This window comes from Hermetia illucens, chromosome 2, assembly GCF_905115235.1.
Source record: "Hermetia illucens chromosome 2, iHerIll2.2.curated.20191125, whole genome shotgun sequence".
In the NCBI taxonomy this organism is placed as follows: domain Eukaryota; kingdom Metazoa; phylum Arthropoda; class Insecta; order Diptera; family Stratiomyidae; genus Hermetia; species Hermetia illucens.
Genome location: NC_051850.1, coordinates 137043707 through 137069081, shown reverse-complemented (window position 1 = coordinate 137069081; position 25375 = coordinate 137043707). Strand labels below are relative to the sequence as shown.

The following is a 25375-nucleotide window of genomic DNA, read 5'->3' as shown; positions in this document are numbered from 1 at the left end:
TATGCTGGAGGACGGAAAAGCCCTTATGGGATCTTGCGCTCAGAGTCGATCAGTGCTAATCAGAAATGGTCCATCGGAACCTACATCACCAACTTAATAGTGACGAAGCGTTGTTCATTCTTTGAAGTCTGGCAAGAATTTAACTGGACGGACGCGTTCACAATATTAGCCTGAAAGCCATTTCGGTAAGATTTCACCTTACGTACTCAGGTAACAGAATGCTGCAAACGTCAGCCCAAACTCAACAATCCAAATCGTGTGCCGTGTGCCGAGTACGTTGCGCCCCTTAGGTTTATTTTCAGGGTGACCTTCCCATAGCTTTTTATACCTACAGCCAGGTATGGCATAAGCCCTTGTTTTCCAGCACAAGGAACCCGCCTGCACCCTCTCTCGTTAGCTGCAGATGCCTTGCCCGGCGGTTACCACGTGGAGGTGAGAGTGGGATTTGGTAGCAGAGCTGTGGGTGATAAATTAAAGTGCATTTCTCAGTTTTTGATCGTAGTATACCGTGCCATGCGGCCTACCACGCTGGGGCACATACTACCCTTGAACCGCCGAATGCACACTCCAGTTACTTGGGGAACATAGTGTCTAACTACTTTATAGACAAGGAGCAAAAATACGAGGGCGACAGAGGTACAAATTGCTACTGCGTCTCAGCTGGAGTCTCTCAGGGCCGGTACTGCGTCTACTCTTGTAGTACATAACGTATGATGGAGTCTTCCGTCTACATTTATCAGAAGGCGTAAAAGTAGTAGGTTTCGCCGACGATATTGTGGTTATAGTTGGAAAGCACCGGACTAATGCTTGTAGATCACAAAATAGACACCCTTTTGATAATAAGCCGAAAGATCCTTGAGTACTTCAAAATTTCAAGTTGGAAGTCAGACCAAGGAGAAGCAAGGAGGCGGTTAACCACTTAGATGGTCTGCTCGACAATGGACTCAAATTCATAGTCCACGTAGAGTACGGCGAAAAAAAGGCAACACTCTCCCGGATGCTGCCGAATGTTGGCGGACCCAAATGCGTCAGCAGAGTGTTGCTATCTCGAGTCATTAGGTCAGTCTTGCTCTATGCCGCTTCTGTATGGGCATTAACGACTAAGGAAATCAGGATATAGGATACAGATTATGTGCCCTCAGAGTGCTTTATACCTTTCGAACGATATCAGACGACGCGGCGTTAGTTACAGTCGGGCTTTTGGCGGAAGACATCTTGACTGAACAGATGTCACGAATCTACATCAGAGGAATGACAACCCAACATGCTGTGCAATTGCTCAAGAGCGAGGAAAGGGCATCATCAATGGTTAGATGGCAGACCCTATGGGATAGCTCAACAATAGGCCGATATATGCATGCACGGAGCAGTAGTTACCAGCTATCGCTATTTCTATCTGGTCACGGTGGGTACCGCAAATATCTATACAGGTTTGAGCATGCCGACTTGCCAACATGCCCAGCCTGCCAAGGCCAGCAAAAAGACGCAGAGCATGCAATATTCTATTGCAGTCGATTCTCGGCGTGGAATTCAAATATTCCGAGCGTTTATCTTCTAGTGGAGCGCATGCTTCAGTCGGAACACAACTGGCAGGAATTAGTGACATTTGTAACTAATGTGCAAAAAGAGCTCCATATAGTGAAAAGGGAAAGGCGAGCGATAGCCATACAGGAATGACAACATAATTGCTAACCGCGAGATAAGCCGTTGAAGGATCCATGAGTGTGGTTTAGTACGTAGGCGCGAATTTACGTCCACAAATCGTGCAAATTAGCGGTTTCGGCTGATGTTTTGGAAGATTTTACATACTGGCTTAGCCAAAAAAATACTAGCATTGCACTCGCCCGGCATTATTACCCTGGCTTGGGTTTGACTGAGTCGACTAGTATCTGACAATCACGATAACAAATCCCTTTGCCACCAGTGAGATTTGAATCGCGACTTTTCGCTGCAGCAGCCCAGCTCTCTAGCCAGCCGAGCTATTGTGTTTCTTAAGGTTTGACAAACATGTCGATTTACCATAAGGCGCTGCATCGCACATCTGCGGCAGGAGAAGCATTGATTGAGGATGCCTCCTTTCAGGATTTACAAATAAGTTTTTAAAAAGTAATATATTAATGTAATTAGGATTAATTAGAATAGTAGTATAAATGTAGAATAGTATATAAATTGTTAATAAACACAGTTAAATGCAGACTTGTAGCGCTGATGAAGGGAATAAGCGGTGCCCGAAACATCGATGTTTCCAAGGTTAATAAATAATACTAGCGAAGATCAAAAGCAAGTTTTAATTATTTCAAATCTATTTTATTTATTTGCGATGGTCGTCTGACGGTAGTATAGGTCTCATTTCGAAAATTTGACCCAGAATAGGTATCAGAATAAACGGCTCTGCTACCAAAATTTAGCAACGAAATGAGACAAACGATTTGCGCATGGAACATGTGTTCCCTGTGCAGATCAACAACTGGCTAAAATATAAGGCTGATGTAACCACGTTGTAAGATGGGTGGGACAGGATTTCCTGGCGAAAGGCCACTACATATTAGTGGAGGGACGAATCCTGGTAGGCGGTGGTTTTAATGCCAAGGCTCTTGAATGGGGCATGCCTCAGTCAGACTCCAGAGGGAAACGGATTCTGGAAATTGCGGCCAGAACCGGGCTCGTAGTTTTAAACACCGGATCCACTCCAACGTTTTGGCGCCCAGGCTGTGAAGGAAGCATTGCTGACATCACTTTTGCGTCGGAATTTCTGGCATCATCGGTGGACGGGTGGCGAATTCTAGAAGACTTCTCGGCAAGTGATCAACTTCCATGCTCCGGAGAGGTCCCAGGCCCGACTAACCTTCTATGTACTGGTGGACGGCAGAAATTGCCGACCTACGGAGGGAATGTCATAAGCTTCGCCATTTGGCACAATGTTTGCACGCCAACGGGGTGGCATGTGCCGTAAAGGCACATTATAGATCAGTAAAAAGGAGACTCCGCAGCGCTATGAATAAAAGCAAAGCTTGCGGCTGGCAGAACCTTGTTAATGAGGTGAATGAGGGCCAGAGGGGACTTGGCTATTAGCTTGTCACCCGGAAAATCGGGGCTCTGCGGAGACCCTGCATACTAAGTACCGACCAGATGAACAGCATTGTGCGGGTATTGTTTCCCAGAACCCTGTACGGGTTGATGTAAATAGCGCGGAAAGCGTCGAGGATTGCCCCCTTTGTACAATGAGAGGGCTCGAAGAAGCGGTTCTCACTATGAAAAACAAGAAGGTGCCAGACCCTGATGGCATCCCGGCGGAAGTTTACAAACTGGTGTTCCGCCAACGGCCAGAATTGCTGCTTGAAGTGTTCAACGCTTGCTTGAAGGAGAGCATTTTTCCTTGTTGCTGGAAAGTGGCCAGACCCGCGTTGATCAGTAAGGGTAAAGAAGACCCGGAGCTCCCGTCTGCATACCGACCGCTGTGTATAATTGACACCACCGGACGCACTGTTCAACAGGCGCAAAGCAGACTTAGCATATTTATGCGACGAGTAAGCGGATGGATGACTGCTCACGGTTTCAACCTTGCGCTGGACAAAACCAAAGTTGTCATCTTGACCAGAAGGAGAATCCCGCCCCTGTGTCCCATATCGATCGGCGAGTTGACTATAAAGTCAAAACCAGCGGTTAAATACCTTGGTTTAATGCTCGACTCGAAGATGAGCTTCTTTGAGCAAATCAAAGCAGCAGCGGACAGGGGGGCAACTGGAGTTGCGGCCTGAAGTCGGTTAATGGCGAATGTCGGGGGCCGTATATCAACTAGGAGACGTCTCCTTACGGAAGCAATGGAGTCGATTCTGCTCTATGGTGCGGAGGTATGGGCTGATGCCCTTAACAAGGACATGCGTCGTAAACGCCTTGCTTAATGCAGAGGCGGGGAGCTTTGCGAGTGGCGCCAAGGAGCGCAAAGCTATCTGCCGCCGTAAGGGCGAGAACTCAAGAGAGGTGGTTGTCCGGGAAGAATATCAACGCACCCTTACCGAGTGGCAACTTTCTTGGCAAAATGGGCCAAGGGGCAGATGGACTGCGCGCCTCAACGACAAATTAGGCCCGTGGTTGAACAGAACGCACGGTGAGATTGATTACTTCCTTAAGCAACTTCTAAGTGGGCATTGAGGTTTTCAGTCTTACCTGCACAGGATCGGGAAGGCGCGATCTCCTGATTGTGTGTTCTGCAATGGAATGGCGGATGATCCTGAACACACCTTTTTCTCTTGCGAGAGATGAGGAGGCTTTCGTCAACAGCTTTATGCAGACACAGGAGGACTCTCTCCCGACAACATTGTCAGAGAGATGCTGTAGAGCGCTAGCAGCTGGAATCGTATTGCGCATTATGTTCGGGCTCTTCTTATTGCGAAGGAGATTGAACTCGATCGGCGGAGGGACTGGACGGTAAGAGGTTCCCTGAACTAGCAACTCCCTTCCTCCCTTCCCCTCCCGTTGGTGAAAGGAATTCCCTGACTTGAAGGCTCCCAAAGCCGGGAGAGCGGGATGGCTAGCCCGAAGTAATGTGTCAAACGGTTCCAGGCTAGTTCTCTGATGACAGGATGTTTAGCTGGTAGTTCGACAACGTGCTGTTGCGGAAGTCCAACACTCTTTGCGTAAACGCATTCGGCTACCCTACTCCCAAAAAAAATACAAAATTAGTAGAGATATAATAAACTATGTCCTTGCAGTAGCTTTCCTAGTCAGTCAAAAAATTAAATCTCTTGTTATCGGCTCTGAAAACAAACAAATTTCTTTGCGCTTATTCGGCAAATTTCGAAATATAAGCCTCACTAACGTTCACCCCTCTACAGTCGGAGGACACATTCTACGAGGCAGTGAAACGAACGCCTGAACCCTGCCCAGGGTAGATCAAAATCATACTTGGAGATTTTAACAGCCAAGGGACGGGGGAGGCGGTATGTTGGTTCCCACAGCCTGCATAAACTTACCAATGAGAACAGACTACGGATTATTGAACTAGCAGTGGTTACACGAAAAGGTCACTGAGAGTACCTAGTTTAAGCGGAAAGAAGTTCACAAACAGTCTCGTGATGGGGATTAGGAGGTGATTAGTTAGAAAATAAAGGAAACTATCTTGGAAATCAATCTTTTTCTTCAAATGGTCTCCAGACGGGACAGCTTCCAGCCTTGATGAACATCAGAAACATATAGGAGGGTCAATATAGACTTGAATCATTACCTCATTGGCCTGGTGCTCGAGGCTCGAATAACACCACTGCATACCTCCTCTGACAATCAGGTCAGCGGGATCACTGCAGCCATCCATAAATTCCATTAAATTTTACGTAATACATATAAGGGGGAAACGGATGTCACAATAATCGCAGTTATTAGATGTTCTTGAGGTTAAGAACCGACAAATAATCTCCACACGAATCTGATGAACGATATCATTCCGACGGCCATAAAGGTGTATTTGGCCACTGATGCAAAAAAATCGAAACGTTTAGTTGGATGATGATTGTGAGGTAGCTACAAAGCAGAAGGATGCTGCATAGCAGGCAAGCAAAAAGTGGGAAAGTGCAGACTTCCTACGAACTTCATCGAGCGGAGAAGAGACAACGCTTCAGCGGCAGCAAGGACGCTCTAAGGCAAGGAGATGCTCTGTCATGCAGGAAGGCAAGACGAAATACACGTTGAAAAACACAACCTAATTTCTGCAATATTTTATAATATTTTATTTATTCTCTTTCTCTTGTTTTCCTGATAAAATCTCGCGTCTTAATGTGTAAATATCATCATGTACAATGAACAATTTTATCATCTTCCTCTAAACAACAAATGCAACAATTATGCATGAATTAAAATAATTAAAAGTTGTAGAATTATGTAAAATTTCCCATCATGCTGAGAAATGGAAAGAAAAAAAGAAGAAAACATTTTAATTATTTTTGATTTGCTTTTAAAAAAAGAACTAGCTACATCAACCTAAATATATAAAAATGTTTCAATGTTTTTTTTATATTTTTTCTATTTATTCCAATGGATAAACCACTTCTCCCCATCCATCTCCTTCTCTCGTCAGTATGCAACGCGGGTATAGATGTCTTTCATTTGCGAGAACGCAGCGCGCAGCAATTAGCGGCCGAATTCAGTGGCATCGTCCTCTGTGATGTCACCGTACTCCCAGATGCCTTGGCGCGACTTCCTTGCCTGCTGTTCGGCTTCCTTGTACTCGGTCACCAGCTGCTGAAGTTTACGTTCGCGACGCTTCTCGACCAGCAGGAGACCGTCCGCGATCAAGTTCTTTCCAATGTCGGCATTGGTGGATTGATCGTGCAACGAAGCGTACGCGACGTTGTTCAGCTTGTATTCAACGTTCAAGTTGACGTTGCGATTGAGGGTGTCCTGGGCGAAAGCGCGAACGGCAACATCCTTGTCTTCGTTGTCTGGCGGCAGTAGAGCAAGCGCCAAAACGTATTCGTGAGCGTACGGCTTGTCGCTGATGAAGGCAGGTGGGAGAGATGCGAGGCGGGCAAAAGGCACGGTCTGGTGAAAAGAAAGGATACTTGGTTAATGGACGCAAAATTCCATAAGTTTGACATTCAAAACTAAATATTTTTTTGTAAGTTTAGAAGACTTCCTCCACCCTCGGCATCCCCTCCATGTTAGCTGTACACTTCCGAGCCGTGGCCTCCAGAATCGATCACCACTCGGCAAAAAAATATTGCCGGCAGTTGATCTGTTCCTTCAACCACTTTTCATCCATCTACAACTTTGTTACATAGAAGTTTACCCTCATCGGGAAAGATACTCGGGAAGAGGCAATTGACACTGATCTAATCAACTCCGTTTCTTTTGCAAACTTATGACTCAAACATTTCCTTCGAGCCGGAAATGGATCTAAGGAGCTTGCATCAACAGTTACTAAAATTGTGACTCATGGACTCACCTCTTTGTTGCCATAATCGATATAGCAAATGCTGGCATTTCCATTCTGAATTTTCTCAACCTTTGCCCGATACCATTCGTTGTCCTCGGTGAATTTGGCAGCACACAAATCGCCACGCTTCGGCGTGTAAGCGCCAGTAATGGGCGGGTTTGATTGGAATTCCTGTCGAAGCTTACTCATCAAGTTTTCAAGTTTGGCACCTTGGTCCGTATGTTGAGCGAAGAAGTGTATATCAGCCGTTACTTCCGTAATAACAACGGCTTCATAATTAACCTTGCGTTCCGTCGTTTTTTCCTCCTTGTCTTCCTCTACCTTCTCCTCAACTTGTTCCACGTAGTTGGCCCAGATATTCTTGCGAGCAGCCTTCGCCTTATCTTCAGCTGCCTTCAAGGCACGGAAATGTTCAGATTTTTCAGCACTAAAGTGCACTTCAGCCAAACCTTCCTCGACCAATGCGACGGACAAGTTGACACCGCTTTCGGTCCACAGCCAGCCGATAACGCAGGTTCCTGCCTTGTCGGTGGTTTCAATGTGAACGCTAACGTCACGTTGAAGGACACGATCTTTCGTGAATGCGAGCGCTTCATCGCCGAACGGTTCACCTTCTTGGGCGGGAATACCATTGGTAGCGGGACGAGACGAACGCGGGCAAGAGATACCGGCCAGGAGGAATGTTACCAAACAACTGTCTTTGGGGATGTATAGACGAGTACGAGAACCGCTAGCAACGAATTCAACGATACCCTCTGTGCGAAGAGCACGTTGCCACGATGGAAGATATTGGTGCTTGATGCGAGAGTGGTCAACGGTCAAGTCGTTGATACGATGCGCTGGAATGTCCTTCTTGGCATGTACGCCTAAGACAAGAAGTTGTTCTCAAAATTGAACTCAAAAATCATGAATTCGGAAAATTACCTTTAGATCCTTTAATGGCTTGAGTCTCAGCGGCCAGAAGTTCATCATAGCGGGAAGAACGTTGGTCATCATCTTGACGGTAGCGAATAACAGTGGCCAAGCCTTTGCTTACGATCGCTTCGGCTACGTTTCTGTAATTAAAACGAAACATTGTACTCCCGGAAAACGCCACTTTCCCTGTTTGCAAGACTTACGTTCCACCAATTGTAACCGTGTAACAGTACTTCTCGGGGAAATTTTCACGGGCAGGTGAAATGTAGTCCAAATTGCAATGAACCTTCTTGTTGATGAGTTTTTTTCGCAGGAATTCACGGGCCTCGAACATCCATGGGATATCGTACAGAGGACGGAAGTTTTTCGGACGAGGTGGTTGCTTACCATCTTCACCGGCCGGTTTGCCTGCTTCACGTGGCGGGCGGATGCTTGATAGGAACACTTTCTTGACCGTACCGTTTTGAGTCTTGACACTTATTGCGTCACCATTGTAAACTTCAACAACGGTTCCGGTAAAGTCCTTTTCCTTGCCGCTGAACGTTTGCGCGTTAGATTGATAATCCTTCCAGAGGCGGAGACGTTTCTCTTTGGCTTGACGTTCCGCGGCACGGAGTTTATCAGCACCTGGAGATTAAGTAGGAACAAAAATTAGCTCACGAGTCATGTGAAAGGCTTTTGAGATTGAGTGAACATGTAAGCGGGGTGAAATGATGTGAATATCTGCGAGAAGTGATAAAAACATCTTGGAATCCGCTAATTTTTTCTAGCATTGTGTAACAAAGCCTGACTGAAAGGATTAAGAATCGACCAAGCTATGTGCAAGACAATGCAAAATGATAATTCTGTTAAATCTGAACTTACCAGTTTTCATGAAAGCCATGCTCCAGTCTACGCACTTGGCGAGACCCTCGCGCAACAGAGCTTCAGCAATATTGCCCAAGGGGAACAGGATCGATCCAACGAAGTTAGAGTTGTTCACCGATTCCAATCGGATCTCAACATCGCGTTGCAGCAACCGTGATTCCACAAAATATCTCGCTTCATCTGCAAACGGAACTTTCACAGACGGATCTGGTTTTCCGTCGGCATCCAACTTAACCCCCGGACAACGAATGCCAGAAATCATCAACGTAATGTAGTTGAATTCGGGCAAAAGGAAGGCACGAATTGTTGAGCCATCACGAACATGTTCGATGATAGCTTTGACCGGTCGTCCGGCGTACTGGTCAATGAAATGGCGGGGATTCTCCTGTGTCCACTTGATCGAGCGAATATGCTCCGACGATGGGCTATTGGCCCATTTACCTCGACCAGCCGATTTTGCAGCATCTTCGAGTTCGATGAGTCGTTGCAGTTCCGGGGTTCGTGGACCATCGCGACGTACGTTCACTAAACCGGCTGTAACAATAGCCTCGGTCATATTTTCCCCGGTTTCGGCGCTCTTGCCCAGGTAGACAGTTCCATAGTCACGGGTGGCATTTGGTGGTCGTGTAACAGAGAATACAACCTCCTCCCCGATTAATTTTTTACGAAGAAATTCCCGTGCTTCCCATGCGTAGGGTTCATCCTTGGTTTCTTCGCTGTAAGGGAAACAATATGAAGTAAGTTTAGAGTCATTATATGGTGAGAAATGTGTGTGGCATGTAAATTAATTTTGAGGATTTTACAAAAGATGGCGTTCATGTTATTAAATTTTTGGCAAGCTATACTGCTGCAGTGTAGTACAATATATTTAAAATATGTAAAATTTAGTGTCCAAAAAAGCCCGTTCTTTTGCGGGGAAGCCCTACATTTTTGTTTTAATTGGAAGAAAAAAAAAACGGCTGAAAGATATCGATTGCTGTGTAAAAAGTTTATAGAGAACATGCTCCGTTGCTACGAATGTGAGTACTGGTTTCGACGCTTTAAGGACAGTCGGAAAAATTTGGAAGACATCGAATTGGAAATGCTATTGGATGAAGATTCGTGCCAAACCCATGAACTTGCGGAATCATTAGATGTGACCCAACCAACCATTTCCGTAAATTTAAAAGCATTAGGAATATTCTAAAAAAAGGGAGATTGGATACCATACGAGCTGAGTTCGAAGGACACGAAAAAGCGATGAAAACGAAAGGGCTTTTTGCACCATATCGTGCTTGGCGATGAAAAGTAGATGGGCCAAACTGGTGTGTGCAACTACACCCCCGGGGGACCTACAAACCAAAAATAGGGGAGAACATTGTTCGAACACAGAGCTTGTCATAAGGTCAGTTGATTTTCAACCGTCACTCGACAGTGCTAGAACTATAAATCGGACGCTAGATACCCTGGGTGACCCGCCTGAGAATAGCGATAAGCATTGGGCGGCCGTCAAAAATGCTCTTTTTCGGGTGTCACGTAGGTCGTCGGCCACGCGTCATAAGATCTGGATAACTGTGGAAACGGATCGATGAACCATAGGGATTGAAGATTCTATTGACAACTGCGAGTGATGTCAGGTGTGAAGGGCTCGAATTTCGATATCGTGCGATATCTCGAGAGGTTTCGCGTATCCCGCATAAAAAAAAAATTGCACGCGGTCTCAAATCTTTCGATGTGAAGGATGTTAACGATCCCGCACTTCTTAGCTATATCATATTCATTAAAGTTTCGCCTTTTGTAAATGAAATAGCTAGTCACCGTAACATGCGGATATAGACTGATCCTCTAAACAGAAGAGAAATCACCTCGGTCTCCCCGCAAAGTTATTTATCATTGCACTTGCAATTTTTACTTTGCTGATTGATTTGCTTCTTTCATTCGTACGAAAATCTTAGGAATCCGAGACTTTATCCAGAGAGTGAGAGAAGGAACCCGTTTGGAGTGACAATTGGAGGAATATCTGTCCGAACAAAACAAATGTGTCTGCACGCTAAATGTTGACATCCTAACTGGAAAGACCGAGGAATTCGCAAGAGCCTTTCGGAAAAGACGCATTGATATCTGCGCTCTGCAAGAAACCCGATGGTCTGGTGCCAAAAGCTGCGACATTGAACGCGAATGCGGTAAAAATGGCTATAAACTTCTCTATATTGATAACCCACACACTCAATATGATGTTGGCATTGCCATCTCAGAGGGTTTCCGTGATGCCATTAAAGAAGTCGAACGATTTGATGATCGGCTGATGAAGCTCATCATTATATCAGCTGATCGTACTATTCACTTCTTCACCGCATACGCACCACAGACAGGTCGACCTGATGCCGAGAACGATGCCTTCTGGCAACTTCTCGATGAAAAGACTTGTCACATGTCTGTTGATGACTATATCACCATTGCCGGTGACCTTAATGAAAAGGCAGACGGTAACAGGTGTCATGGGGGAAAGAGGTTCGAAGTGCGCAATGAGGGTGGCGAGCGTAAAATCGATTTTGCGAACACCCACGACCTTGTACTTATGAATGCATGGTTCATCAAACGATTGTCTCATCGTCCTACATTTTATAATGGGAACAGTAAAACGTAAATCGATTATATTCTCATAAGACGCTGACATTTTACCACTGTCACTGATTGTAAAGCCCATCGCACCTCAACATCGGCCGTTGATTGCCATCCTGCGATTCAAGTCACCGATAAAACAGCGCGAGGAATGCACCAACCCGCGGCGCATTAAATGGTGGCGATTTCGTGAGAAGAAAGAAGAAATGATCTCACTTACGCGTTTACCAACCATTGCAAATGTGGAAGAATAGTGGAACCAAACGAAAGACACGCTCCACAAAGCGGCCTCTACCATAAATTTCTCGACGATAAAACACTGGTAATTTGGCAAATTTATAAGAATGCCAACCGGTAAGCAAAGAAAGCAGTCGCTGTCGCCCGAGCGGACCATTACAAAAATCCTTATGATAATCTGGACACTCGGGATGGCGAGAGAGATCTGTATCGACTTGCCAAAAGCCGTAACGAACGCACACAGGATATCGAACACTTCTGTTGCGTTAATGGCAAGCACGGTATTTTGCTTACCAACCGTCGAACCGCAATGGATTGATGGCGAGAATACTTCGAGCAGATTTCAACTGAAGAAGAATTTGCTTAACCTACACTTCCACAATCATTGCCGACACTTGGAGCAGTCCTACCTGTCAGCGCAACTGATGCTCAGAGGTGGCGGTGAGGAAGACGGGCGGCAATCCTGTCAGCCAAACCAAAACCTTACCTTGGGAACCGAGGTAGCCCCTGGACTTTCATACTTCGGGTGAACTCCCGTTGTATGTGAGTACAGCTCGGTTATTTGCGGTTGGCCCCCTAGTGGGATTTTCATGTGAGTTATGCTCAAGCGAGAAGAGACCTTCGGGCGTCGACGTGGTGTTGCGTTTTAACATGGGTGCCGTACTCCTTAGTTCGGTAGAGATTTAGGTAGGTCTTGCATTCATCAGTATGAATGCTAAGTCATGCACTTGATGTAGACTGGTACCGTTGTTGCTTGTCACAGCGGGGCTCTGATTGTAGTCACAAAATCAATCCGTGTCTTAAGACCGTAGGATTTAATGTTCCAGACAGGCGCTCTCCTTAAACCCTCAAGGACTCACTGTCAGCGTAACTGAAGTCGAGGAGGCCATAAAAACGAATGAAACCGGGGAAAGCCACAGGACCTGACCACATCGCATCTGAACTCTGGAAAGCGAAGAGCTAAGGCCCAACACTGTGGCTCAGTGAATTCTTTAATCGGATTATTCAGGAAGGTAGAACAACATCTGACTGGCAGGAAAGTACCACTATTCCAATATGGAAAAAGAAAAGTAGTCCAGCAGAATGTTCAAATTACCGTCCGATCCAGTTACTTCCCCATATCATGAAGATTTTTGAACACATTCTTGACTACCGTAATCGCCTAATCGTTGAAATAACCATGAGAAGCATCGCCCTCTTTATATTGTATTTCTGGATTTGGAGAAAGCGTTTGACCGTGTGCCACACGAACTCATCTGGTATACTTTACGACAACACTTAGTGTCATAAGAACTCGCGCGCTGGATTTAATTACTCTACCACGATCCGAAAAGTAAAGTTCGAGATATGGCGGGTGTATCAAAACCGTTTCGTGTCTCTGTTGGTGTTCATCAAGGAAGCGCCCTCTCACCAGTTCTCTTTGTTCTTGTTATGGACATCGTCACACGAGACATCCAACGTCCAGCGCCCTGTACACGGCTTTATTCAGGTGATGTTTTCTTAGCATCTAATAGCAAAAACGATCTCGAACAACTAGTCCAAAAATGGAATGATCGAATTGTTGACGACCGATCCCCATGGAACAGGCACAATCACTGTCAGCGGCAGTGATCTCCCCAGAACTGAGCGATTTAAATATCTCGGGTCAACGCTGTCAACCCGAACTGCGTTATGAAATCGCTTCACGCATTAACGCAACCTGGATGAAGTGGCGTTCCACAACTGGTGTTCTTTGTGATCGACGTAAAACGAACGTCTCAAATCTAAAATCTAAAATTTACCGCAATGTCGTCCGTCCTGTAGCCTTCTATGGTTCTGAGTTTTGGCCGACTACAAAAGGCAATGAACGATGTCTTGCGGTAATAGAGACGAAGATGTTGCGTTGGACTAGTGGCGTGACACCTTTGAAATGAGGATATCCGCGATCGTTATGGGGTTGCATCGATCGTGGAAAAAATTGCTAGAGAGGCGTCTTCGATGGTATGGTCACGCAATTCATGCTAACGAGAATTTTCCTGCCAAAATTGGTTTGAACATCGAGTCGATGGTAAACGACCAAAAGGCAGGCCGAAACAACGGTGGCTTGATACGCTGAATGGAGATTTAAAATCCTCGAGATTGCACCCAGATCAGGCATTCGATAGGGCCAAATGGCGAAACCGATCACGACGATCCGACCCCGCTTGTGAATGGGACAAAGGCTGAAGAAAAAGAAGAAGATTCATAGTTTGTTTGGCATATAACTGAAGTGTCAGTGCCATTGTTTTTGACGAACAAATTGCGCTGAAAACATGATGATTTGTTACTTCTCCCTATTATTGAAGACCTCATCTAGTAATCAATTTTTATTTAGAGACTTTTCCAATCACAAACAAAAAAAAACTAAAGTGGAGATGTTGTAGTGCAAGCACAAATTCTGTCACCATACACCGAAATACGACCCCGGAGTGAAAATTATGTACAGAAACTGGGCCCGGGGTGAAAATTGTTTGAAATTTGTACGTCCCTCATTAGTCGTTTGTCCCGTGGAATTGTAATGTATATTTCCAGTCACAAAATATGATTCAACAAAGAGGTTGAATTTTATATAGGAAATTGACAGGGACCGGAACGAAAGGCCATAAAATCCGAGGTAGAGAATAATTCGGCTTAGAGGACTGTTGTCTGTATTTTGGCTCTCAGATTTGAAATGTGGATTTAGTACGTTTAGAACGGATGTCCTGTCTATAAAGGACATTCTTAGTACATGATGGAATAAAATGGATATGGTAGCTTTCGGGATAAACCCACTAGTGGGGAGGGGCAGCTACGAACATGGAGAGGTTGACGCCGTTTGAATTAGGAGGTATCCGAAATCTTAAGTGATTTCCTGTGAAAATATTTTCTTTTTTATTGGTTAAAAGTATCTTGCAATGTATACAGAGACGCATTCGGGGACCAAGTGTCCTCTTCGTCAGTGTTTTATCTCCTACGATAAAACAATAGCTAATAAAAATGAAAATATCTTCAAAGGCAAATTTTAATCTATTGAAAATTCTTTACTTTGAAATTATAACCTTACCTGTCCGGGTTAGCTGGTCGTCTCGCCAATTTCGGAGCAATCACATTAGAAAAAGTGATTTGCTTTTCAGGGGGTGGTCCTCCCTTTGGTGCTCCACGAATAATAACAGTATCTCCGGAAAGAACCTTTAACAAAAAGAAAAACAATTTCATTCAAAAACTCGGAAAAAAAACCAAATATAATTACATGCCGCCACATGCACTACTACTCCGCCCGTATATCAGAAATTTAAACACGTGTTCAGCGGTGATGAGGTTATGTCACCAGACGAAAGTGACACGCACGTCACACCGCGTTGCGGAAGGTTAGTACCGAGAGTATCTACGCGAAAATACAGGGAAATTCTCACGTTTATGATACTCCGTTCTGTTCCCGGCCGGTTGACGATGGAAACGTGATTGTGATGGGAAGTGGCATATCGAAGACGTCGGTTACGATATACTCATTGCACTGAAATTTTGGTGCGTGAAAATTGCGGGTGGTTTTATTTCGTTGAGTTGTGGGCAACGAAGGAGTTTCATTACAAAGTGTTCAACACCATTGAAATTTGGGTTTTGTTGGAGAATGTGAGTCCGACTAAATGTATTGAAGAAGGGAACATCATCAAATGGAAGAACTGATTTCATTGTTTCATTTCGAAAAATGCGAGGAAAATTGTAAACGATACGATTGGTACACGAATAATTGCCAGAAATAAAAGGTAGAGTTTAAGCTCGTCTTAAAGTAAGGGGGAACACGCGTTTTAAACTTTTTTCTAGACAAAACCAAATTATAACAAATGTGAGAAACATATTTTAGATGGACTAGATTTCTTGATAAAATAAAGTAAATGGTATGGACTATAAAGGAAATATAAATGTCTTATGTTCAACCCTTTGGAGATGGCAGGATACCCACAAAGCAATTACTTTTAATTTTTCTTTTTCTAAAATTTCAGTGAGACTATTTCAGTTCATTTCTTCGCCCTTAATGCTGTGCACGTGATAAGCTTACATCAACGAGACAGGGGGTCTAAGGCTCAACTATCGCGATGCTGCACAGTGCGGCCCTCAGTGAACGAAAATCAAAAAATTATATATTTCATTGAGGGTTTAAAACTACACAGTTTATTTCAGATATGTATAACGGTAAACTAATGGTTGTTTATAAACAAAAGAGCATATTTTCATGCATCTATGACTCGAAAGGTAAACATATAATTAACAGGATTGCAATTTTTTGTTAGTTGTGTTTTGAAATTTGTTTCAAAAACGTCTTTGTGAATTGTAGTACGTTTAATTTAACGCTGGGAGAATGTTTATTTTGCTAAACATGTCAGGCAGAACCAAGTATTGATATTAATGTTTAAATTCAAATATCTTAATTTCGGCGGAACACATCCTCTAGTTTCAATTGATTTCAATACGACCCTTATTTTAGTTTGTTATTGTACAAAAATTATCTGCAATTAACTGCAACAGTAATTTCCATGGATTTTTTTTTTAAAGATCGTTTCATCAAAAATTACGATTGCTTGGCAATTTGAATTTCCAGTGACAAGAAAAATAGCCAATAGCTCAAAATTAAGCGATATTCTAAAACTAGCAGACGAGTGTCGTGTTGCAGGGGAAGAAGAAATCGGTAAAATTTCCAACAATTATCGTTTAGCTTTGGACAAAAAATGGAATGATTGCTGCCGGTCCAAAAATTATCCTGTCCAACGTCATTGTGAGTGGCTTGATAGATATATTTATGTTTCGAAACAAGTTTTAAGCCTCAGGCTCAGCGAACCACAACCAGCCTGTAGTCGAGGCAGGCCGGAAGTGCCATTTTCTGAAGCATTATTAAGAACTAAAAGACGTCGTGTTCAGGACTTATTGTCTTCTAGATGTCCAGAAGAAGTTTTATTTGTCGCCGTAATATTACAAAAATCTCAACAATCTTTCCCAATAACTCAACCACATTCAAAAATATCGCAGTCACCTGCTGACATCCTTGCGTTGTATTTCGACTTAGACCTCAGTGAAAGAAAGTATACAATTTTTCGTTCATTTTTAAGCTCAACTCATGAAAACTGCCCCCCCCCCCCTTCTGCAAAGGTCTCAAGTTAAATGAAAAGTATCCTTACAGGATTTACTAATCTTTACAAGAATTAGTATTCTTGAAATGGTTGACATCTCGGGAAGTTTACTCCCAATTTAAATCTTATTTGTAAGTGGTGGATTGACGGAAGTTCAGTTTGTACGTGCTATGGTACAAACAAACATTTGTCAATTCTTCCACAGAGACCGACGAGTTTTTGTTTGTGGTTACCATAGTGCCTCTTAAATTGAAAGACGCAAATAATCCAAAAATATGGGTAAAGGAAAATGTAACATAAACGATCAATTAAAAACCTTTCTCGGTGTGTAACCAATTTAAGGGGTGAAACTATACAAATAAACTTTCAACACCATCTTACAATGGTAGACGAAATTGTTAACAACATTTTATCGAACACAAAATCTTCATCAAAATGTTCTCTTTGCGGAGCGACTCCAATGGAGATGAATTTGAAAATAGTTACTGAAAAACCTCCAAATACTGACTTCATATTTCGTATAGGCTGCCATTCAAGAAGTGGCAAGTGCGAGATGAAGAAAACAGGATAGTTTTTGTAAACAATGAAAAACAAATCCAAGTGCAATTTAAGTCCCGTTTAGGCCTCATTGTTAACAACCCAAAGCCGGGATATGGCTCCAAAAATAATGGGAATACTGCTAGGAGGTTTATCAGTAACCCCATTTAGATGGAGGACTATATAAATGGCAATTCCCAACATAAGCTACCCGAAGATCACTTGGCGATATTTGCATGTTAGTATTGACATCTTCCTCATAACTATGATGCAGAAGAATCCCTTGGTGATCATAAAAAATTTTTGCCTCCGCTTATTAGAGGTACACAACTTAGAAAGATTTAGAAAGTCATCTTCTGGATTTGTACAATAAAGTAGATATTGATAACGATCAGAAAAAAGCGGATTGCCTTATTTCTTCGTTTAAATGTTACCTTCAGGACTACTCTTAAATACGTTCGGCTTGTCAGTTACGCCATTTTTGAGAAAGAGAGTGTGACAGACAGACAGTAAATCTATTTTAATATGGTTTTGTCTTCAAAAACACCTTAAAAATGTTTACCAGCTATGAAGAGGCCCAACCAATGCTCGCTTACAGCCTAAACAGACATGTCTGGCTGGTTGGCCAAATAATTTTTCATTCTACTACCAGTCGGCTAAGTGCTCAGAAGCTGTAGCTTCTCCCCCACCATACACACACCAGTCGGCTAAACAGTCAAAAATGGGAGACCAAGTGCATCCCATCCACGTTATGGCCGCGGGTCAACTCTGCAGACGTAGCTAACAGGTCGAAATGGGTTTTAGGTAAATTGTCTTAGTGAATTGGACAATTTGCCAGAGCATTTAGATGAGCACTGAGTCATTATTACGCTCTTGTCTCTGGCGTGAAGCAAACTGTCAGCATCCCAAAAGGTTGGTATCAAATGCAACCGCTCAAATGATCGTCCAGCACAAAATAGAAGCGAGAACGATTCTCCTGAATTATATTGCATTCGATGATCGGCTACTTCTAGAGGATGTAATATGGTAAACACTTCATCATTGTATTATGTAAAACCAGATTGCATTCCTTTGCAAAAGTTATAGATGTGCTTCCATTGTAATGGCTTTCAGCTCCTTCGTCAATTAAATATGAGGCATTTGCCAAAAACTTACTGAGTGGTCAGAACTGAATGGGGCAGGACGCCAGTTCTCCGGATTTCGGGCTTCGGAGACTTCAACGTAGTAAACCTCGCTCAATGTGAAGCTCTATAGGCGCAACACAACCACAGAGAAAACTGTCAACCTGACGATTTGTTTTGGGTTCTCCGCCCACTTGAACTATTGGACCTTTGTCACAGTTGTTAACCCATGATTCATCACCTGTTGAGATCCTTGAAAATAAGTTCCAATCATTCTCTGAATGATAAAGTAGTTTCTAACAAAATTGGGGCGCGATTGGCAGTTCGTCATCAAACGTGGCACAAATTTTGCAGCGACACGATGCATTTTTAATTTTCCGGTTAAAATGCCGTCAACCTCTCTAATGAGCAGATGTAGACTTGTCTTACCAGGGAATTTGTTCTGTCGTCGCCGTGATTGCCAAAATTTTACTCGAGCAAACTAACGCATGCAAGCAGCTGCTGAAGTGGATTGAAAACTTTCAATTGTTGAAATAAAGTGTCAATGGAAGGATCACGTACGATAACATCGAACGAAAACGTCTGAGAAAGAAACCCCAGAAACGATCGCGGAACGAAGTTGATAAACTAGAAGTTGATGACCTGTTGTTAATAAGTTCGGAAGGCATAATCCATTGTGAGCCGCTCCGGACTGTCCAAACCATTTAATTATTTTTTATATTACAACAACGAACAACATTAAGCAAGGAGCTAAAAACAAATTTTGAAGTACAATTTTTCAGCGGAAAAAGCGAGACCACCCACATATTTGGAAACTCGCCAGAAGTTGGAGGGGATTGATTGAAAAATTTTGGTTTATCCACCGTGAGTTTACCACAAACTTCAATACAGAAACACAACAATTTCGAAAAGCGACTGTAGCATTTTTTTTGGCCAGTTATCACATGACTTTTATCATTAAGGTACTGCCCATATTCACCGTTACTTCAAGTTTATGTATTTAGGGAAACAAAAAAATAAATTTGAATTCAGTAAAAAAATGGGAAAGATCGTTTCTCTAACCTATTTCACAATCACAATCGTTTGGTCGTTTATCATTCATTTTGATGTTCAGATCTACCTTGACAAGTGAAGTCTCGTTAGCATGAATTATGTGAACATACTCCGCACCTCTCTCGCAATTTTTCCACGATCTGTGCAACCCCATATTGATCGCGAATATCCTCATTTCGGATGTGATCAAGGTATGTTATGGCACCAGTCCAACGCAATATTTTCGTCTCCATTACAGCGCGACGCCGTTCATTGTTTTTATAAAGTCGACCAACACTCAGAAACTTGAGCGGACGACACTGCTGTAAATATCAGATTTGAGACGTTCATTGATACGTCGATCGCAAAGAAGTTGTACACTTCATCCAGATTGCGATAATGTGTGAAAAACGCCGAACAACATTTACTCATTATTCGGAGTGTCAATTATTTTCGAAAAAAATCACTTCCGAAGAACTATTAACTATTACATGGCTGAAATCCTATGGTGGTAAACAATTTATTCCATTTATTACCTTTAATCTATTATCAAGCAATAAGCTTCCCGTGATTAATTGCATTTATGTACACCAAACCCATTTTCAATTCCATTCGAGAATGAACCGTGAAATCAGAAGTGTTCAACAAACCTCCGCTAGAATTCAGTTAGATCAAAGGGCCATCCGCAGTCATAAGCTGCGACAAAGTGGTTAACCAAATTTCCGGATCAAATGCCAACAAAAACATAAAATAAGAACAGAACAAAAACCTGATGCAGATAACATCTCGTGGTTGATATACTTCTGAACTGCATCGTCATACAGTGCATCGCACCGCGCACCACATCATCGCCCGCAGAGTGAAGCAATAAGTCCAACTTGCTGCTTATTTACACTCTCAGATCGAACATATGCGGTCAACAGCAACCACGAGTTTACGATATTGGAGACAAGCCTAGAACGCTCCCTTGGCCCCGCCGGGTATCCAACGACCGACTCAATGGACTATGGTCTGACTCGAAGCTACTACTTGACGAAGTTGCACTGTGGGATGGCTTCTATCCGCGAAAACTCAGCTGACGACAGATCGTCTTAACGACAAAACTCGTTGTTTATCTCAAATTACATAATTGGCTCATCGAACAAGACAATAACCATCATCGCTAACATTAAAGATAAATTCAACAATAACAAATGATCTGAAGAGGAATTGATTTCTGCGATACTTTTGGCAATGGATGATTGGGAAATATCTGTTTTGACTCGGAAACTAGAAACAAGCCAGTATCCTACAAAAATACGAAGTGAAAGGTAGACGTGAAAGAAGAATGGCAATAAATGCATCTTTAGATAACCAAAGAAGTTGGTTTAATAATGCGTTTAAAGCCTCTACCGACAACTGTATTCAGCGGAACTAGGTAATGGGTCAGACACGTGCCTGCTTAATAATCACTGAATGCCTCGTTTAGTGAAAGGAATTTTTTTAATGAGACGGAAACTGATGAGGTGATCAAGTAACAAAAAATGGACTGGCAGAAAACTGCCGAATATTATAAGGTAAAAATTAGGCTAGTGAAAGAGTTCCATCGAACAACTACACATGTACCCCGTGTGAAAAAAAAACAGTTGAAATTTCGTTCGTGCTTTTTCTATATCATATATCATGGAAAATGTTACAACAAATCGGGAAATACCAGAGAACTAGGTCACATTCTACTCATTTTAGAAAATGCAGTTTTTTGTACTTCTTTAATTTAAGCGGAAATAATTAAAGATAAGGTCCTTAATTAATCAACCTCGAAAGCGGTGATATGATTTTAAAGTGTTACGACTATATTGGACACGTTTTGAATGTGGCCTACCGTCAATCTGGACTTCAAATGAGATGGTATTTTGGAAGCAGCCTTTTTCGAAAGAGTTCTTGTGGCCCAGTTTTACTCGTTCTGGAAAGGGAAGCCGCATTCAAAAAGAGTCTCAAGTATTTTTTCGGGATTTTATGAATAGCGTGGGGGTAGTTCGCATAAACCCTACATTTGTCATGAACCTGAAGAAAAAAGTCCAGCGATGTCAAATCGCATCATCGTTTTCAAAGAAGTACGGCCCAATAATGACCCCTCGGGCTATGCTAAATGATCACTTTTGGGGATGCATTTGTTTCTGTTCGCTTCCATGACCTTTTTTTGAAAATAATATTCGACAATTTTTGTCTATACACCCACTTTTTTTTTCAGAAATATGTCACATAAAGGTCTGTGTGAAATACATTTTCTTTCGTAGATACTTAGAATTTAAAACATGGCCACCGCGGCCCCTTTTGAGCCCGTTAAGTGGTGCCTTATGTTAAATCCTTCTCATTAGAAGTTGCAGTAACTTCTTGCTTTCAGTAATTGCACTATTGGGTTTGTCACCGTCATTATTACTACCATTTCTGGAAACATTGAAGGCAAAACGCGTCATGAAAAAGTGAATACCTTCGAAAGTGACAATCATGGGATGAAATTCAAACTGCTTATGCGGTGCGACAATTTTGACGTAAAACAATCAGCTAGACTTTCAATGGAATAGTCGTCTTCAAACCTCATGTCTCATTTAATCCGACGAGAGTGTGGCATTATTTGCCCGTATTTTTTTGTTTTTGACCTTCAAATCTGTTGTTGCATTTAGTAGCTGGAGTTAAAGAGTTACGGGAGGGGATAGTGGGAGTTGTTTTATATTGCTGGTCTTAATAAATCAAGTCAGCAGTCTCAGACTTGTGGAAAACGGATGGAGCAGAAACAGGGGACAAACAGGGGAACGGGGCATATTTAGAACAAAAATGTCTCTGCAAAGATTTTATTTTTTGCAAAACTGTGTTCGGTTTGACAATAAATCAACTAGAGGGGAACATATTAAGCTTGATAAAATGCTTCTAATCAGACCAACCTTCGAAACGTTTAAAACTGCTGCCAGAAAGCTTACTCCCCTCACGAATATATGACAATAGATGAAATGATTTTCGCATTCAGGGGGCGATGTGGATTTCGCGTTTACATTCCAGTACATGCCAAGTACGGCGTCAGAGTCCAAGATATTGTTGATGTAAAAACTTTCTACACAGTATGAGATATATGTAGGAAAACAACCTGCAGGCCCGTATTTTGTAAGCAACCAGGCTTATGATGTTATAGAAAGACTAGTCCAGCTCGTATCGCGTATCAATCGCAATAAAACTTTTGATAACCGGTTCACCAGTTACAAATTAACGATGCATTTGCTCAATGAGCACAGGTTTACGTCAAATGGGACTGTGAAAAAAGATGTGTTCCGGCCGCAAGGCGGAAAGGCTTCAGGAAGTTCCATGTTCGGTCTTCAAAAACATGTTTCTATGGTCTCCTATGCCCTAAAAAGAATAAAATGATCATAGTAATGACAAACCTACATCATGACGGCGAAATTGATAGAGCTACAGGAGACCAGAAAAAGCTGGAGATTTGAAGATTCTACAATTTAAGTAAAGCTGGAGTAGAAGTGGTCAACGAACTGTGTGATAGTTACAATGTGTCGCATAATAGCAAGCGCTGGCCTATGACCTTTTATTACGCGATCTTGAATATTGCCGCTGTTAATGCAAACATTATTTTTCATGAAAATCAACTGAACCGAATGAACCGATTTCATCCGTAACTTATAGGTTAACTTGGAGTCGAAATGTACTCCTAAATACTTGACTACTTGTGCCAGCTGGATTTCCGCCCCTGCTAAGGTGGGCAATGTATAGCTGCCCCCCTGACGTTCCTAGGTGAACACAGCTAGTCCAGTCTTCCTAGCGTTCACCGTGAGCCCATTACGGAGGCATCAACTGTGGATTTCATGCAGAGTTGCATTCAAGCGGTCACATACTGTGTCATTATTACAGTTAGGTCGCCCACAAATGCTTGCACGAAGACTTTTTTAACCTCCAGGAGCCACAGCAGGGTATCCATTAGCAAGAACCATAACAACAGAAAGAGAATCCCTTCCTGTGGGCAGCCCCTAACACATCCTGCTTCAATAGAGTTCTGGCCTACCAATATGTGCATTTTTCTCTACTCTAGCATGTGAAGGATCCAACTGATAAGCAGCGGTTCGATTCCATTTTGTCTTGCCGCATCACAAATTGCCGCGAATGAGGCATAGTTGAAGGCACCTTCGATGTCCATGAATGCACCTAAGGCATATTCTTTTTCAGACATCGCCTTTTCATGGAGTGCTGTCTCTGTGGATTTGCCTTTCCGGTAGGCGTGTTGAATATAGTGAAGTGGGCATTTAGGAATGTGTGTATCCCTTATGAAGGGATCTACTAGCCTTTCTAGTCCTTTTAGTGGAGATGTTAGACTGATCGGTCGGAAGCTTTCTCTACGTCTGTGTTTCCGGGTTTCCGCTGCTTTGGGAATGAATAACACCTTCACATCACGCCAGTTGATTGGAATATAAGCGTGTACTAGGCATGCGCGATATATATTCCGAATATGTAGCCTAAGGGCATTCATTCCCTGTATTACTAGCGCAGGAATGATGCCATCCGGACCTGCAACCTTGTATCTATAGTGATACTACTTTGCATTCCAGATTCCAGTCTCCCGGTTGAGGGCTGTATGCCCCCAGATTAGATTTTGGATGCTGCCTGGGAAGTGTAACTTGTAGTTTTTTTGAGAATGTGAAAATTTTCGTTGAAAATTTATAGTGACTTGTTTCCAATTAGGTAATATATAAAAATTGTCAAAATAGCTCAATTGTTTAATTTCCAATATGTTATAATTTAGTCTTTTTATAATAAAAAATAGTTAATATAATGCCTTTTCTTAAAAATCAGGTAAACAGGTATGTCACACTTTGTCATATGCTACTTTGTTACATTCTTTCGCCACAATCTCGCCGGGTTAATAAATATTTTTATTGTTTATTGTTTCTGTCGCCTTCATCAGGACTTGGATTTGAATCAAATGATTCACGATTTTGGTTTTTTTTTTTTAGTAATAGATTTTTACTAAAATGCTCTAAACTCAGGTTTGGAAATAATGGATTGGTGATTAAGAAAAGCGAAAGTGAACCAATATTATAGAGGAACTTACAAATTTATTAATCTTGGTAATTCGAAAAGACTCCCATTCTATAAAGAAAATGATAGCGGCAATTTGGGCTTCCCAAAAGCATTGCGCATCATCGGACAGGAATCTCAAACACTCGAACGTGTTCCCCTGGCAAGGATAGTTGGTGGAAGTAGCGTCAGGCCAAGCATAACCGCATTCTATTGGTTTTTCGCTGGGACGAAGTTCCCATCGCTCTTTGAAGACCTCCCTTAAGTTCATTTTGGAGGTTAGAAAATGCAGTAATATAGATCAACATAGAGCATCATACTGGAAAGTTTGGTGAAATTCCGACCATTCTTGACAAAATTACAATGAACCTAAGTTGCTTCTTTTGCATAGATTTACTATACCTTTAGACGTGGGGTGAATGCCAGCATCACATTGTAGTGGATATCGAACTTAATGCATAAAGCCTAGCGAGTGGCTTTGTTCAAATGAAATCATTGCACCTAAGTATCTAAAAATGTTCGTACCTGAAGCACCGAGCATTCAATTTCCAATTTGATCTAATTTTGTGATTTGAGTTTTACTAGAGATATTTGCAGAATTTTACCAACTTTGTTCATTATCCAGGAGACATTACGCTGACTTCCCGAGTGTTGTTTTCTCTCATTTTTACAGCCTCTAACAGGGCAAAAAATGGGAGTATGATTTACTAAGATTCATTGTATAATTTTAAATTAACAAATTTCAACACTAAAAAAAGTATTGTTCCTAATTTTAAACATTCCATTTTTTATTTCAGACAAATCGAGATCTTACTACAAAATCGCCGGTGACACCTCTCTAGTGACCAGATCAATGATGTTCCTAGATCGTAGAGCGATCATTATTATTTTCAAAATGCATTTTCACACAACAATGTTATCTATTGCCTTTCCTCAAAGCTCTTCTTCTATTGCAACGAATG

At 42.4% G+C, this 25375-nt stretch overlaps 1 protein-coding gene across 1 annotated transcript in view; it reads right to left on the bottom strand.

Annotated features, from left to right (window-relative positions):
- Positions 1-5698: 5698 nt before the first annotated feature.
- The window catches only part of LOC119647607 (staphylococcal nuclease domain-containing protein 1), a 29868-nt gene continuing 10191 nt past the window's right edge, over positions 5699-25375 (bottom strand). Inside the window, exons 2-7 of the mRNA XM_038048638.1 lie at positions 14610-14734; positions 8708-9426; positions 8047-8470; positions 7853-7983; positions 6938-7794; positions 5699-6534 (exon numbers count right to left, since the gene is read on the bottom strand). Of these exons, the coding sequence (XP_037904566.1) occupies positions 6124-6534; positions 6938-7794; positions 7853-7983; positions 8047-8470; positions 8708-9426; positions 14610-14734 (2667 nt within the window). The 3' untranslated portion in view covers positions 5699-6123. The remainder of the gene's footprint in view (positions 6535-6937; positions 7795-7852; positions 7984-8046; positions 8471-8707; positions 9427-14609; positions 14735-25375) is intronic.